General features: G+C 39.0%; 1 protein-coding gene across 1 annotated transcript in view; it reads right to left on the minus strand.

Annotated features, from left to right (window-relative positions):
• The window catches only part of LRP1B (LDL receptor related protein 1B), a 683918-nt gene that overhangs the window by 323219 nt on the left and 345722 nt on the right, over nt 1–14977 (minus strand). Inside the window, exons 4-6 of the mRNA XM_082055474.1 lie at nt 12611–12730; nt 11256–11384; nt 5082–5339 (exon numbers count right to left, since the gene is read on the minus strand). Coding sequence (XP_081911600.1) covers nt 5082–5339; nt 11256–11384; nt 12611–12730 — 507 coding nt within the window. The remainder of the gene's footprint in view (nt 1–5081; nt 5340–11255; nt 11385–12610; nt 12731–14977) is intronic.

The following is a 14977-nucleotide window of genomic DNA, read 5'->3' on the forward strand; positions in this document are numbered from 1 at the left end:
GATAAAAGGAAGTTTCTGTTCAGCCTTGAGTCTCCAAAGGAGTCTTGTCATTACAGGGGGCAGAAAAACTGTACAATTATCAGATAGAGTTGTTTCCTGCACTAAAAAAAAGTCCATACTTCCCCAGGAAAACACGTTATCAAGGCTGTATCATATACTGAATAAAAAGTTCTGTAAGTCCAGGTACACCAGAATGAGGAACGAATGTATGGACAGATGCAAAGATGATGCAAATAAAACATTTCCCATACCAGGCCATAGTGTATGAAGGACATCTTGTGGCTTGCGCTTGCTCTGAAGAGGAATATCTTAAAGCACATGGAAATTAAAACAAAATACAAACATGGAAAAACATGAAAATCCAAAGAGCCATTCAGGAAGTCATGAGGGAAGACTCAGGAAAGATGACAGTGACGGACCCAAGTAACCACCTATGATGGGGGCCAAATCTGGTTCCCCATTGGGCATCACCAAGTCCCACAGCATCGCTCCGGGCTGGAAGCTCTACAAGAAGCTCTACAAGATAATGTTCACAAGTCACCTGGAAGGTGACAAAAATAACAAGGTGATAAAGTCCAGTTATAAAATTAAAGTTTCCAGAACAGCAAAGAGAATGGTCAGATTTGAAGAACTGCAGGATCTCAGGAGACTGAATGACTGTGCACTAAAAGGAGATAGGAAATTCAAACTGAATAAACATGAAATTTATGAGAAAAGTGTCCTAGTTTTGTGTATTTAATGATGGCTTTGTCTAGAGCACTTAAGAATGAGATATTGAGCCTATAAAAACCCCCACCTTTGGACAAAGAAAGGTCACTATCCCAGAAACAGTATTTTCCAGCCTTCTCAGAAATGCAAGAACAGCAATATAAGATCAGCCAGGCTCTAAGACTGCCAAGATTCCAGGTACAGGACAAGTATCCTGTGATATTTCCTTAGGATACTTTTCTCACATCTTATTCTGGCTCCCATTCCTGTATCAGATGCTCTGAATGCTCCTAAAGTGGCATTTGAGGTGTAAAAAGCCTTTGTCATGAAACCTTCTCATTTCTGTTCATCTTCTAGGTCTGTAAGCATGAGCTGCCTGTCACAGAATAAAAACAAAAATCACATTCTACAACTATATGGCAGGTTAAAACGCCTGCCTGGAGACAAGTTTGGGGCAGACTTTATGCAGGAATAAATGCCTTCCCCCAGAACTTCACAGTTGCTCTCCTCCTGAGTAAGCCAAATGGTGCTTTGATTTCTCATGAATATTCACCAGAACTTCACAGAATGGTTGCTGACAGAAGCCTCATCCCCAGTGCTTAGTGTTTCCCTCAATCACTGAGCCTCACCAATGCCAAGCTAAATGGCTGTAGCTATTCTGAAGGGCAGAGCACCAGCAGTTGTGGTCAATCACTGCTAGGAAGTGTTTTAGTTCAAGGAGGTGTAGTGCGGGGGCAATTAAGTAGACAAAAAACAGGGGAAAACTGGAATGTAAGCAGACATTGTTTGATCTTGGCCAAATCCTCTAGGCTCCCTGTCTGATGATCTTCACACCAACCATATCCAAAAAGTGAGAGAGCCAAAATGTTGGCTTTGGCTCATGCTTGTGAGGGCAAGTAGAATGGTGTTGGGTTCCATGAGCAGAGAGGCCAATACGTCTCCCCACTGGAGAGTATCAACCATCCACGTCCATGACCTATTTCCAACCTTGGGGCGACTGTCGCCCGTGCTATGGTAGGGCAGGGAGTTTAAAATTGAATCAGTACAGGGGAAGCAACATGTTTCTTTTCATCCAGATCGGTCCCGTACGTCTGCCAACAGAAAAGCCTGTGTGCCTTCCAAGGTGAGGTGTGATCGACTGTCTGGAGGTATGAAACACCACGAGGTGGCAAAGCCAAACACAAGCATGGCAGGATTTGTACTGGTGTACTGTGACAACTGAATGCCAAGCGAACCTGACTCAAATACCAGCCAAGCAGAAAATATCATGCTGTGAAGCATCATCCCAGAAGAGATTTTGTTATATTCTGCAGAAGAGTAGTGGCTAAAACCCAGACTGTGCTGCCTGGTGCTTGTCTGGAGAGCACATAAGGTGCTTGGTACTTGTAGTGATGAAGATGCAAAATGTTTATTAAGATGAGGAAGAAGGAGGTTCTGTCATCCAGAAGATGCTGCTCTTGCCAACCCCTCAGTCCAGCACACAAAAGCAGTAGTATAGGATTGCACATCATGGCTTTGGAAGGGCAGAAAATTGTTGGATATATTCCACCTTCATGCCATTAAAGAGAATTTTTGCCGGTTTGGTCCCAGAGGTAGCACTTTACATAAATTACGGTTCCTGGAAGTCTTGCTGTACTAACTGGAAGTGAACTGTGAGCCGCTATGAAGTGTCAAGGCACATGCCTGTTATTACGGGCAGTGATTGCACAAACCTGCCTTACATGAGAATCTTCCCTGAAAGCCTATTTGGCTCTGACACTGTCTGCATAAATCTTTCCAAAAGGAAATTTTCCAGCTGCTCTTCCAAAAACTTCCTGGTCTTATAAAGACAATGATTAAACAACATGCCTGTGCCTGGCTTTGGCTAAGACAAGAATGCCTGTGTTGACATTTCTGTGCCTACAGAAACCCATCCTTCCCTTAAATGATAAACCCATCAAGCAAAAAACTGTCCATGATACAATAAATATTATGAACCTGAAACTAGCTTAATAACTAAGCACACGGAATGCCATCACTGGAGTTGCACCCTGTTCTTCCGTGGCAAGCAACACCTGAGTGCAGGATCAGCCTCTCCACCTTCTCCACCATTATGCAGAAGAAGGTAGGGATGCTCCTCAAAGGCATCTGCTTGGAGTCACCTGGGACACACACACCCCAAAATGAAGGAATATTGAACTGTATTTTGAGGGAGAATGCTAGATACTGAAGTAAACAAAATTCAGGGAAGTGGCAGATTCACCAACATTGGACACTTTCAAGGTTCAGCTGGACTGGGTACTGGGCCATCTTGTCTAGGCTGTGGTTTTGCCAAGAAAGGTTGGACCAGATGATCCTGTGGTCCTTTCCAAATAGATATTCTATGTTTCTATAATTCTATGACTGTAATTTATTTTCCCGTGTGAATCCAAAGCTTATGCTCACTATCTAGAGTTGGTCTGATGTGACCAGTAATCTTCATAGTACCTGCTTTCCTAAATGTAATCTTTCATCTTAAAATACGATCAACATTCTTTGTTCCTAAAGACAAGACTTGCCTTCACTAAAACAAACACTACAAATAACTAACAAAAAAGAACAGATTAAAAGACCGGGATGGAAAAATTGAAAATTACACAAACACTGCTAAGAAAACTCTTTTTTTCCCCTAATTCTTTTAGGAATATTCCATTTTTATGTGAATAACTCCATTACACAACCATTTATTTGGCTTGAGCCGCCAGAGAATGCACTTGCACACTTGAAAATGCGCAGGCTGAAATTCCTGACAAAGATTTAAAACAAATGCATTTGCCTCATCACACATAGGTGTGATATAATGAAGAGAGATAGCAGAAGTCACCAGAGAGCTAACAGAAGGTCAAGGGAAGAAAGAATTGACTCAGTTTTGCAATAGCCACAAAATGACCTGTACATGTGTGCAGGCATATATACTAGATACTGTCACACCAGACTTCTGCCATGTCCTTGCAGACCTAACTCCAGATATATGTCTGGAATCACAGAACCATAGAATTATTTTGGTTGGAAGAGATGGTTAACATCATCAAGTCCAACTCTAACCCAACTCTGGCACTAAACCATATCCTTAAGAACCTCATCTACAAGTCTTTTAAACCCCTTCAGGGATGGTGACTCCATCACTGCCCTGGGCAGCCTGTTCCAATGCCTGACAACCCTTTCCGTGAAGAAATTCTTCCTAATACCCAATCTGAGCTGTGACACTCAGTCAATGGTGATGGGCGCTGCTCCGCTGCAGCAACCCAAGGAGAGCGTCTGTTGATGTGTGTGTCTGGAAAAACCATCCCCAGAGCTAAATCTGCTAGACTGTGTTAGTTAGAGCTCCAAACATGACTCCGAGCAATGTTTCTAAAGTCTTCAAGCACTATTTCCAAAATTAAAACTAAACAAGAAGTTGGAACGAGTGCAAACAGTTGATTCACGTCCATGGGAATTTCTATTCTTCATTTAGACAAGACTGAATGATTACAGTGAAGAATATTAGAGACCAACAGGCCGAGGTGTACTAGCACTATGAAAAATGGGTAGCTTATTAATTCCAGGCCCCGTTTTCATTTCAAACCCATCACACAGCCTTGATTTTGCAAACAGATGAACTAATGAAGATCAGAACACCACAGAGATTAGCAATTCTCATCGCATGCAGAGACCAGAGGGAAAGGAACGCGGGAGAGAACTGGTGGAGAACTACAAAATGCAGTGCTAAGATCCACTCTGATGATGAAGATAAGTGGCGGAACAATCACACATACAGTTCGATACAAAAGAAATTTTGCTAAGGGCTGTAGTTAATTTGATTGGTCTTACTAAAAGGAAAAGAAAATAAAATATCAATAACAGAATGAATTAAAAAACCACAATCAAATACTGCCACCAAGATTTTTAGAGCTCTTAGAGATCCAAAGTATGAAAAGCCCTCTAAAATAGAACATTCAAAAAAACCCTCAAATGTGGTTAAGTGTCTGTCTCTTTAATTAATCACTAATATTGTCCCACTACCAGAGAACCATCTTTGAGTTTTATGTAGCACTATGACAGAGAAAAGAAGCATTTTACATCCCTTCTTCGGCTGCACTACTCTGTTTTTGTAACTTATATTTAGTCTATAAACATGCACAACTTTTAAAACTTTGCATAGATATAAATATTGTAACTCATACTGAAGATAGATAGATAGATAGATAGATAGACAGATAGATAGATAGATAGATAGATAGAAGTGAGAAACATAGAAGTGCTCCAGTATGAGTTGCAATATTTAATGCCTTAAGACTATTTTCAACAGTGAGCTACAAAATACTTCTGAAGGCTCCAGACACCAGCGTTTTACTGAAACCCTGTCAAACACTTACTGTGAAGGTACTGAGCAATGTTGATTATCCACTCATCTGTTAACTCCCCAGTTTTCATTATCTTGGTACACTTGAGCTGACTCGAAAGATCTCTTGATTCGATCCAACAAACTGTGTCCTCTTTGTAGCTGTAGTCCAGCGTCAAGATTGAAGATCCCTTTACAGGAGTTCGGGTAGACATTTTGCTTCCATTAAGATATAATACCTCAATTGTTTCAGAGCTTGCAACCAGAAGAAGAGGAGGTCTGTCAGCAGGCTCTAAAAACAAAGTAAAGAAAATTTAAATGCTTAACAGACTGTCTATACCATATTTATCTGCTCATTTTTAATGTAGTTTTTAACATTTTCACCTGCCTGTTTTAAGAGATATAATGAATTGGTTTTGTTTTTATTTTCATAACTATCATATATTCCAAATTACTAGTCTATTTTATCCTGCTGTTCTAATGGTTCACATCATTAAAGAAAATTAATTACCCTAGCCCCACAGCTTCTGTTTAATTCCAAGTATCATTATTGCAACATTTTTCATGCCTAAGTCATAAAATGAAATACAAGTTATGCAAATTATTTCTATCCATTTCTAAAAGAATGAAGGCCAGGAAAACCTGCAAAACTTATGAATACAGATGAAATGGCAAAGTACTTTTCATATTACAGTGTGTAAAATAGGACAAAACCTGAGGAGTGGATGCTGCTTAAAAAAAAAAGGATCATCATGTATTCTTTCTAAAATTGATTTTGTTTATTCTTTTCCCATTGTTTCTTATTCCATAGTGTATATTCTACCTTGTAACATACTTTTTCCCTCCCCAATACACCCCATACTGTCATCTGCAAACCCACGCTTCTGTAACATTACTTTCCTGACTCACTGACTGTCCCCATCTTCTCTTCCACCAATACATCAGTTTCAGAAGATATCTAACAACTGAAGGGATTGAACTTATTCGTGAAACATCCTCTTGCATGTAAGCCATGAGTGAAGCTCCCTAGTTTTGCTTTCTCCAAAAGAGAAGGTGGTGAGGTTCTTATTAGGCGATTTTATTTGAAATCTGCTGGGTAGGTTCACTCGCAGTCAATAGGTGGCTGGTGTATGTAAATATCTCTTTCCTCCCTTTCTTATAAACTTCTGCTACCCAGAGAACAGAGACAGACTAAGAACTTCTACCTCTATCACTCTCTCACCCCAGAGAGTTTCCAGACTGGTACAAAAGGTGTTTCCATCTGCATCCTCCTCAGTTTGGGGATTTTTTTCTTCCATCTATTAATAACAGCTCTGTGCTCAGCTTCTCCCTTCCCACAAAATAATATCACTGCTTAAATCTGGATTCAACCCTTCCTTCCCAAACAGCAGCAGTGTGAAAAATCCTTTATTGTTATTTCTACTCTTATATTTTGTGTTAAGCAAGGTATTTCTACTCTCTGCAATCTATAAAGCCTTCAAGAGGAGGCAGCTCCACAGGAGCTGTTTGCAGCTCCAAACCCACCACGGTTGTTCCATTGTCCCAGGTTGCAATAGAGAACCAAACCCTTTCTTGCACTGCTTTGAACTGACCTATTGAAAACTGTAATGAGGATTTAATACCTCACTAAGCTCTGGAGAAAGGTGGTATTTCAGTATTAATATCTAATAGACATAAGGGAATTCTGAAAAAGAATTAGCGTCGAACCTCCTGAGCAGCAGTTGTAATCAAACCTGGCTGCAAACACAGGAGGGACCCGCGGCACCGCTAAGAGGTTCTGCTCAGCAGGCACAATTAAACATTAAAAATATGTCTGTGTTCTGGCAGAATTTATCCAGAAACTAGATTACTGAGCTTGAAATTGTATTTTTCAAGCAGCCCATACATGAAATAATTCAATGGATTGAATTAGTTAATCATGTTTTTTCACAGTAGGGTAGGTAACCTGCTTAGTTCAGTGTGGCTCAGACAAAGGCTGATTTCATAACTACTTATTAAAAAAAAAGTAAAATTATTATTATTATTTTAATGATAAAACTATAAAAAAAAGTTCCTACAAAAAAGATATTTAAAGCATCTTACTGTACTGTATAATGCAGATGAAAAACAAAGAAGATGCTGAAAAAAAAATCATGCTTACTCCCTCACAAAAACTGCTTCTGTTTCTCAAGAACAAAATCTACAAAGCTTCAAAGTTTAGTGGACAGATCTAGGATGAGTTACAGTGAGCTGACAGCAGCTTTTCAAATAGCTGGACATCACATGTGTTATTTTTTCAGGAGTTTTCTTTCTTTTTCCATTTTTTTTTTTTCTCATTTTATAGGAAAGATAGGAAGTGAAGAGCTCTCTAATCCAGGAAAGTTTTATGATTCATCCCTCTTGACTAAAACGAAAGCATCTTCCTTTGAATTATGTTTAAGCTAGAGGAGTGGAAAAGATGAAAGACTTGTGCGCTTCCCCCCTCCCTGATCTTGTCTAAAATACAGATCAATAAGGGATGTCACAACAAATCAGAAACGAAGGTGTTTTGCTCTGCCAGCAGCCCCACTCCTCCTCTGGAACAAATGCTTCAGCAATGATATAAAAAGGATAAAAAACTGAACTCAGTGTTTACAAGCAGTTTAAACAACCTTCTCCTGCGGTATCAATTGTAAATTACAAGTATTTTGCACTTACTGATACATGTATTGTGGAACAGTCTGAACAATATTTAGTAGTATTGAATAAAATGTAGTCTAATTTTATTTGGAAAATTATTTGTTGATGTTTGTCCACAATACACCCCAGAAATTCGCTGCTTTATTGCTAAAGCCTCAAAATTTATTTCTGTGAGATTTTTGCAAGAAAACTGTGTTGTGAAATCAATTTAAGAGTGATGAATGTTTTATAAATATCAGAAAAAGCTTTTTTGCTTTAATCATTATCAGTTTATCCTGTTTTATCTACATGACAAATGTTCCTTGTCACGTGGCATTTCTCTCCAGACAGGCTATGCAGATATAAAACATACCAGACGCTTGTTTATTCCTCAGCTAAAGATTTCCAATTCTGTCATTTCATTTCCTTAAATATTCTTTTCATCAAATGCAGGCCTTGCAATATAGGCATAGCAAGCTGGTAAACAAAGTTCTAAACTCTGTTCAGCAAAGGAGTATTTTGTTTCATTTTCACCTCAGAAGAAGGCATTAACTGCTGCTTTACTCACAGAAGAAAGTGTGGTTAAAAAGTGAGTTAAAAAACCCATGGTGTGCCCTCAGCTGTTTTGATACTTATTTTAACATCCCTCCCGAAGGTACTGTGCAGCTCAAAGTTTCCAGCTCCAAAGTTATTTAAATGAGCTGTGGAAGAAAATGCAGAATTTAATGGGGGATCCACCTTAGCACCTTCACAGCCAAGCACGTGCCTCCCCGAAGGGCGGGAAAAGAGTCGCTTCTGTGAACTTCTCTGCTAATTGTACCATTCCATGTGCGGAAAGCTGGTTGTGTGTGATGGGCTCCGAGGCTGTACAAGAGCTTCTGGTCATCTCCAGCGGCCACCACACACGTCCCTTGCCCCATGGGAGGGCTCCTCCACACCCTGCTCACAGACATGTCACCTGTTTGGACCCTTTCATAGCTGGGGCCTCCATCATGTCCTCTACTTCATAGAATCATAGAACAGTTTGGGTTGAAGGGACCTTCAAAGCTCATCCAGTGCCACCCCTGCCATGAGCAGGGACATCTTCACCAGCTCAGGGTGCTCAGAGCCCCGTCCAGCCTGGCCTGGGATGTCTCCAGGGATGGTTCATCCACCACCTCTCTGGCCAACCTGAGCCAGGCTCTCACCACCCTCAGTGTAAAAAATTTCTTGCTCATGTCCACTCTGAATTTTCCCTCTTTCATTTTAAAACCATCACCCCTTGTCCTATCGCAACAGGCGCTGCTAAACTTGTAAATATTCAGAAACCTCTCACTCAATTGGCAGAGACAACTAAGATGTTGGTCTTGCATACTGTACCCTATCTAGGATGTCTACGTGGACAGCAATTCATAGTCTCAGCAGATCTCCTGTTATTAACATTCAAAGATTTACATGATGCCTAACCTAACCTAAACCTCTACTGCTGCTTCTTTTCTTTCATAGCTTTTACACATAGAACAGAATATTACTTAGCTCACTTTCTTTATCTATTTGACGACTACTTTTGTCAAATGTAGACAAAGCAGAGAGCTCGCTCTTTGCATCCTCATTTTCTTTACACTTTTCAAGGTAAAAATTGTTGATAATTTTTCTAAGTTTTTTCCTTGAAGACCCCTGTTTATCCTGGATTCTGTTCTACTGCTCCACATCTGCCTTGTGTGATGCCCCTCACTGGATGTTGCATCCCATCTGAAAACTTTCCAGTGTAGAGTAAGTACCAGGACTACTTAATCTGTTTTGGAAGTAACAATCCTACCTATGCGTACCAGGGTAGTATCTCTCCTCCTGTGCAACGGGATGACATGGACTCATTTTTGACTTGTGACCCACTACACATTTTAGATGCTTTTCACCAGTCTACATGTGCAGGGCCACACTTCGCTTTTCTCCATGCTCAAACCTTATTCTACGAGGCAGAAGCCTGTGAAAAGCAGCTTGTATGATCAGTGAAGCTACGAACGTAAAGGTAAGGGTGCAGGAAAGCAACTTGCTGGTATGGGGAAACGTCACTATTTTCCACACTGTAAGTCAGATTCAGTGAAGCGACAAAAGCCATTGCAGGTCACTGCAGCTCTTGCAGAGCTCTGCCATAAAAGCACCTTCATTTCTCTGCCAGGCGTCTTTTCGACCTCTGTGCTCTATGAAGTATTTGGCGCAAATATTCATCATATTGATAATTTAATTTCAGCATTAATTCCAGTAAAATTGTGTTTACACAGAAGAAAATGTAATGAGCAACACTGATTTATTTGCAGCACCACGATCTTGACTTGCACTGTCCTGCAGTGACATCTCTGATTAATGACTACTGATTCCCTTCTGAAAATAACAGAAAAGATGAAAACTACTGTACAATAAACATGATGAAGTGTTAAGAAACATGGAAGAGTATTTCTTCTCTGTTAATCTGATTCATCTCATCACCACCTCCAGGACACTGGCAGCTCACTACAACACAGTTGTTACACAGTCTGCTGGATCCAAGAAGAGAAACTCAAAGGCTTATCTCAAGCCCAGTACTGGCAATATGAGGATTTTCTGATCTAAAATTGCATTATTGATTTTCCTGTAGTGGAGGAAGAAGAATATTAAAATATTTTTACTGTGTATGGACTTTCTTGTCTCACAATATTTTGCTGTGGATTTTTTAAAAATTGCTCATCTCTGTTGTGTGGATCAATAAAAAACCTGGTACAAGCAGCAAAAACCCTGTAACTCTTACTGGTGCTTAAGTCAGAACATATTTAGCAATGTTCTTTATGTGACGAGGTTGCAAAAAAAAATAGCAGACCTTCCTATTTTCTGATGGCAAAATAACTACTAAAAGGAAGGATCAAAAATATATAACAAACACAGCTTTATATTTGGGTGTTGAGCCATTGTGGATGTTGAATAATTGCTTAAGAAACTTTGGGGATTTTTTTTCATATAAAAGCATTGTTAATTTAATACACTGAGTAGGAAAATACTGTGTACAATATCGTTTCATTAAACACAATTCACTAATTTCCTCAAATACCCAATTTACTAGTACTAATGAAAACATGCACTAAGTAACAAAAGCCTAGTGTGAATACGTGTATAATAAAATCCACCTCTTGGGATATTGCAAGGACAAAGCAATCTCATGTCTTTTTTTATCCTAAGGGTACAATTACCTCACGATTATTTCCTCTGTCTTCTCACCATCTCCATTTGTCTTCCTTGAGTATTCAGCCTGTTTTGTTTGTGTGAGGAATATCTTTGATTCATTTATGAAAAGGGAAACTGGGAACTGTTCTCATCTTAGTCGAACTGAGTATTTCACTTTAATTAATAATAATCATATAATAACTTCTAATATTTTCCTTGGAGTATTGTTGTAATACGTGAAAAGTTGTTCTATGATTGTTCTGGCTTTTTTTTGCAGTAAAGTGAAGGAAAAACCATCTCTCTTGTGTTTTTCTCTGCCTATCTCTTTGTATCTACCCTCTATACATGACCAAAACACAAGATATTTAAATTTAGGTAAAAAGATGTTAAAACTTACCATTTTTGGCCTTGCAGGACTTGTTATCAGGCTGCAGCACATAACCCTCCACGCAGCTGCATGTGTATGATCCATCTGTATTTACACACATCTGGCTACAGCTTCCATAGGTATTACATTCATTCAAATCTAAAGGGACATAAATGAGAGCATGTTTAAGGATTAGGAAAAAAAAAAATAAACAAAAATCAGAATTCTAAGAGAAAAATTAAAGGCCCGAAGTCATTATGGTATGATGCTTTATGTTTTCTCCCTTCTCAAGCCATGACCTTATCATACAAGTTGGATGTTGAAGTTACTCCAATAACCACAGAGAAGGCCAGGAGTTTTCAAGTTTAATAGCTATTCGTTTTGAAAGATGACACGTTCATATTTTCAAGTAGTATCCAATGTCTACGTGACGTTAGGGAGACATTTGGGTTCTTGTTAGTACCAGAGACCACTAGTTATCAGGGTTGATGAAGGAAGCAACATTTCAAGACAGGAACTAACTGATTATCCTGATTATCTTCAACCTATTTATGGTGGCAATGTCTTACAGCTCCTTAAATGAACTGTCACATCTTCTACATTAAACCATCATCCACTACATCAAAACCTATGTATTTCTCTAATAAATTTAAAGAACAATTTTCTCAGCTAGGGTATATAGGCATAATACCATAAAGCCAAGATATGCTATTAAACAGCGGTTGAGAGTTTAAGTAATAAATTGACATTTTTAAAAATTGCTGTTGAAATTATTTCCTCAGATATATTTTCAATCACAAAACATGACAACCATAGAGCAAAAGAACTTATAATAAATTATATTTACAAAGAATCTGGCTTAGCACTATTATATGGAGAGAGGAGTAGTGAACACATATGTAAGGCAACAGAACTTCAATCCGCTTGTAAAAAGAGAAAAAAATAAAACAAGAAACAAATACCTGGATAGAGAATAACAAGGCATCTACTTCAAAAATGGAAAAGAACACCAATTTCAGTCGACAATTAATTAAGCCGAAATAACATTCCCAGCTAAGTTGTGTGATCTGGAGTGTTCATTTATCAAATTCTCATCATTATGAGCATGAGGCAACACGCCACAAGTTCTCCAGGGTCTCCTGGCAGCGAGGTCTGGAGAACGGCTCACAGGAATGGGCTGTGAGCTGGTCTGAGCACCGGGAAACGCTCCCACCTGCTCCAGTCTGGCTAAGGATGCTGCTGTATCCCAGTATCTGATCCCTTCCAGTATCTGACCAATGGTCACTGCTGGGGAACAGGACAAAGAGCCCAGCACCAGCCCCACCATCCACCAGGGAACCAGCAGGATATCTGGCTTTTAGTGTTACAGCATTTTTCTTGTTTACCTGTGCAGCTCCTTCCGTCGCTGCTGGTTTCGTACCCATCGCCGCAGTAACACCTGGTGCCGTTCCTGGTAATGGCGCATTTGTAGCGGCAACTCATCTGTTGGCATTTGGGGAGCAATTCTGAAAATGATATTAGTTAGAGCAAAATGTCACTAAATATCTGTATTATTCCCGAATTGCAAACTTTAGAAACTAATATATATTTGTAAATGCATGTCTCAGGAAGGAAACACCACCACTATTTACGTGAGCTGTTTTTGGAAATATACTTATGACATGTAATACATTGCAAAACGCTTGCTTTGAAAATTGCATTTCAGCAAGTTAATAAACAGAAATCAGCATTTTACTTCTATCAAATGTTGTTCAGAAGTTTATTATCACGGTATACTATTGCTCTGCTTCACCATCCATTCTTTGCACATCAGTCATTTTCAGTCAAAGCAATGGTTTTGGGGGAAAAAAAAATCTCAGAACATAGTTATAAAAAGCAGCGAAGGTTATGAGGAAGATTTCAACCTCTATGTCTTTCCTATTCCTCATAACAGTTGAGTTTCTATCTTTTAAAGCTTGTTTTGATTTACTGATACACATTTAACCTTCTCAGCAATCAACGGGAATACATTCTGCCTCAATAATTTAATGTTAGACACATTATGTTGGATAAACAGTGGACATAGTATATATCATTACTACTGAAGTCCCTCATAGAATCTATTGTTTGAATACATACCATCAGCACAACATATGATGCTAACAACGAGAGGAAATATTGTAGAAGCATACACTGCAATGATTTCCAGCATGAAAACAAACTAAAAACATTCAAACACTTCCCAGCCTCAAGCTGTATGACGTGTATCAATAATTTTGCTGATCCAAAAATTAGTATTTTAATGAACAACAACATTTTTTTTCCTCCAGGAAAATAAGAAAAGGAGTGAGGAAAACAGCCTAAACTGTTGATATGAGGCTGTTTTTCAAACATATATGCAGAAGGATCAGAAAATAAACCACAAATGGACAGAGAAAGGTTCTGTTACAGGGCTGGCTGAAAGTGTCTGGGGTAGAATGAAAATGAAAAATGAAAATGAAGAAGAGTCTGTATCAGCATCAGAGCACTGGGGATCCAATTCTGGAATGTTTGCCAGTGTCAAAATAAAGCTGACATTTTGGGAGAAAAGTGGATGTGGTTGGCACCCAAACTTACTACTTACTATAGTGAAACCATTTTAAAGTAAAAGAGGTTACACAATTATCTCAGGGCATTTCCTAGAACTCTGTAATCCACACAGTCTACAGACTGACTAGAGGCTGATTAACCACCCACTGTCTGAATCTGCCCATTTTCTGAGTGGTTTGTGAGTTATTTATCTGCCTTTTGTACCCTTGTGAATAGGAAAATAACACATTTTTTGGCCATATCTTGCTTTTTTGGTTTCTTGTCCCTAGTCCAGTCCTTAAATCTATTACACCTTTACAAGAACAAGTCCCACTCATTAGGTGGTATCCGTTTATTTAATATTTCTCTCTGAACAAGACCAACATATACATTTCATTTTCTAGGCAAACATGGATCAACCATCCTTTACAACCCCTAATTTCCTTCCTCAAATATTTGTCTGATGCTATAGAGCCAGGAGCTTTCACCGGGTGGTAACTATTTGACTCTCAAGCAGGACTTGGCTTGTTCGCATGCTTTCCCTAATGGAGCAGCCAGCAGCTCAAACCAGAATAGCGGGACCTGCACACAGCCAGGAAAGGCTGCTGGAGAACAGCAACAATAAATTAGCAAGTCAGATCCAAGGGAAAATTAATAAAAGCAGCCTATCTGCTCATATTTTTTACAAAAAGTGTTGTGTGCATTGATTTTAAATCATTGCAGTATCGTCTGGGTGGCTTTCAACAACAAAACGGTTGCATTTTCCTTACAGTGAGTACAACTGAAGTGATGCGGACAGACCATTTCTGCCAAAAATATTTCTTGCCACACATCTCAATCCTTATTCTTTCCACAGTTCCTTATTTTTTTACGCTGTCTCATACAACTTTGTTGGTGTCCTCATCCTATCTGCTACGCTTTTAGGAAGTGCTTCTCCGAGGAGGTATTCTACTTATACTTCCTTCTCTTATGCATGTCCACACACTAAGTTCATTATGAATAGTCTTATCCTGTTGATCAATTAAAGAATTAATTTCAAATTTGTTTTCTCAAAAGACATATTTTATGGTTCACTGTCATGAATGGTTTGAGACAGTTAAAACTGGACCAGTGAGAAAAACAAAAATATCTTCTCTTATTCTAGCCAGTTAGGAAAAGAAGTAACTTATCGCTTGCCTTAAGATTTACACTAAAAGTACTTTTCC

Source organism: Streptopelia decaocto (assembly GCF_964273445.1).
Source record: "Streptopelia decaocto genome assembly, chromosome: 6".
Taxonomy (NCBI): Eukaryota; Metazoa; Chordata; class Aves; order Columbiformes; family Columbidae; genus Streptopelia; species Streptopelia decaocto.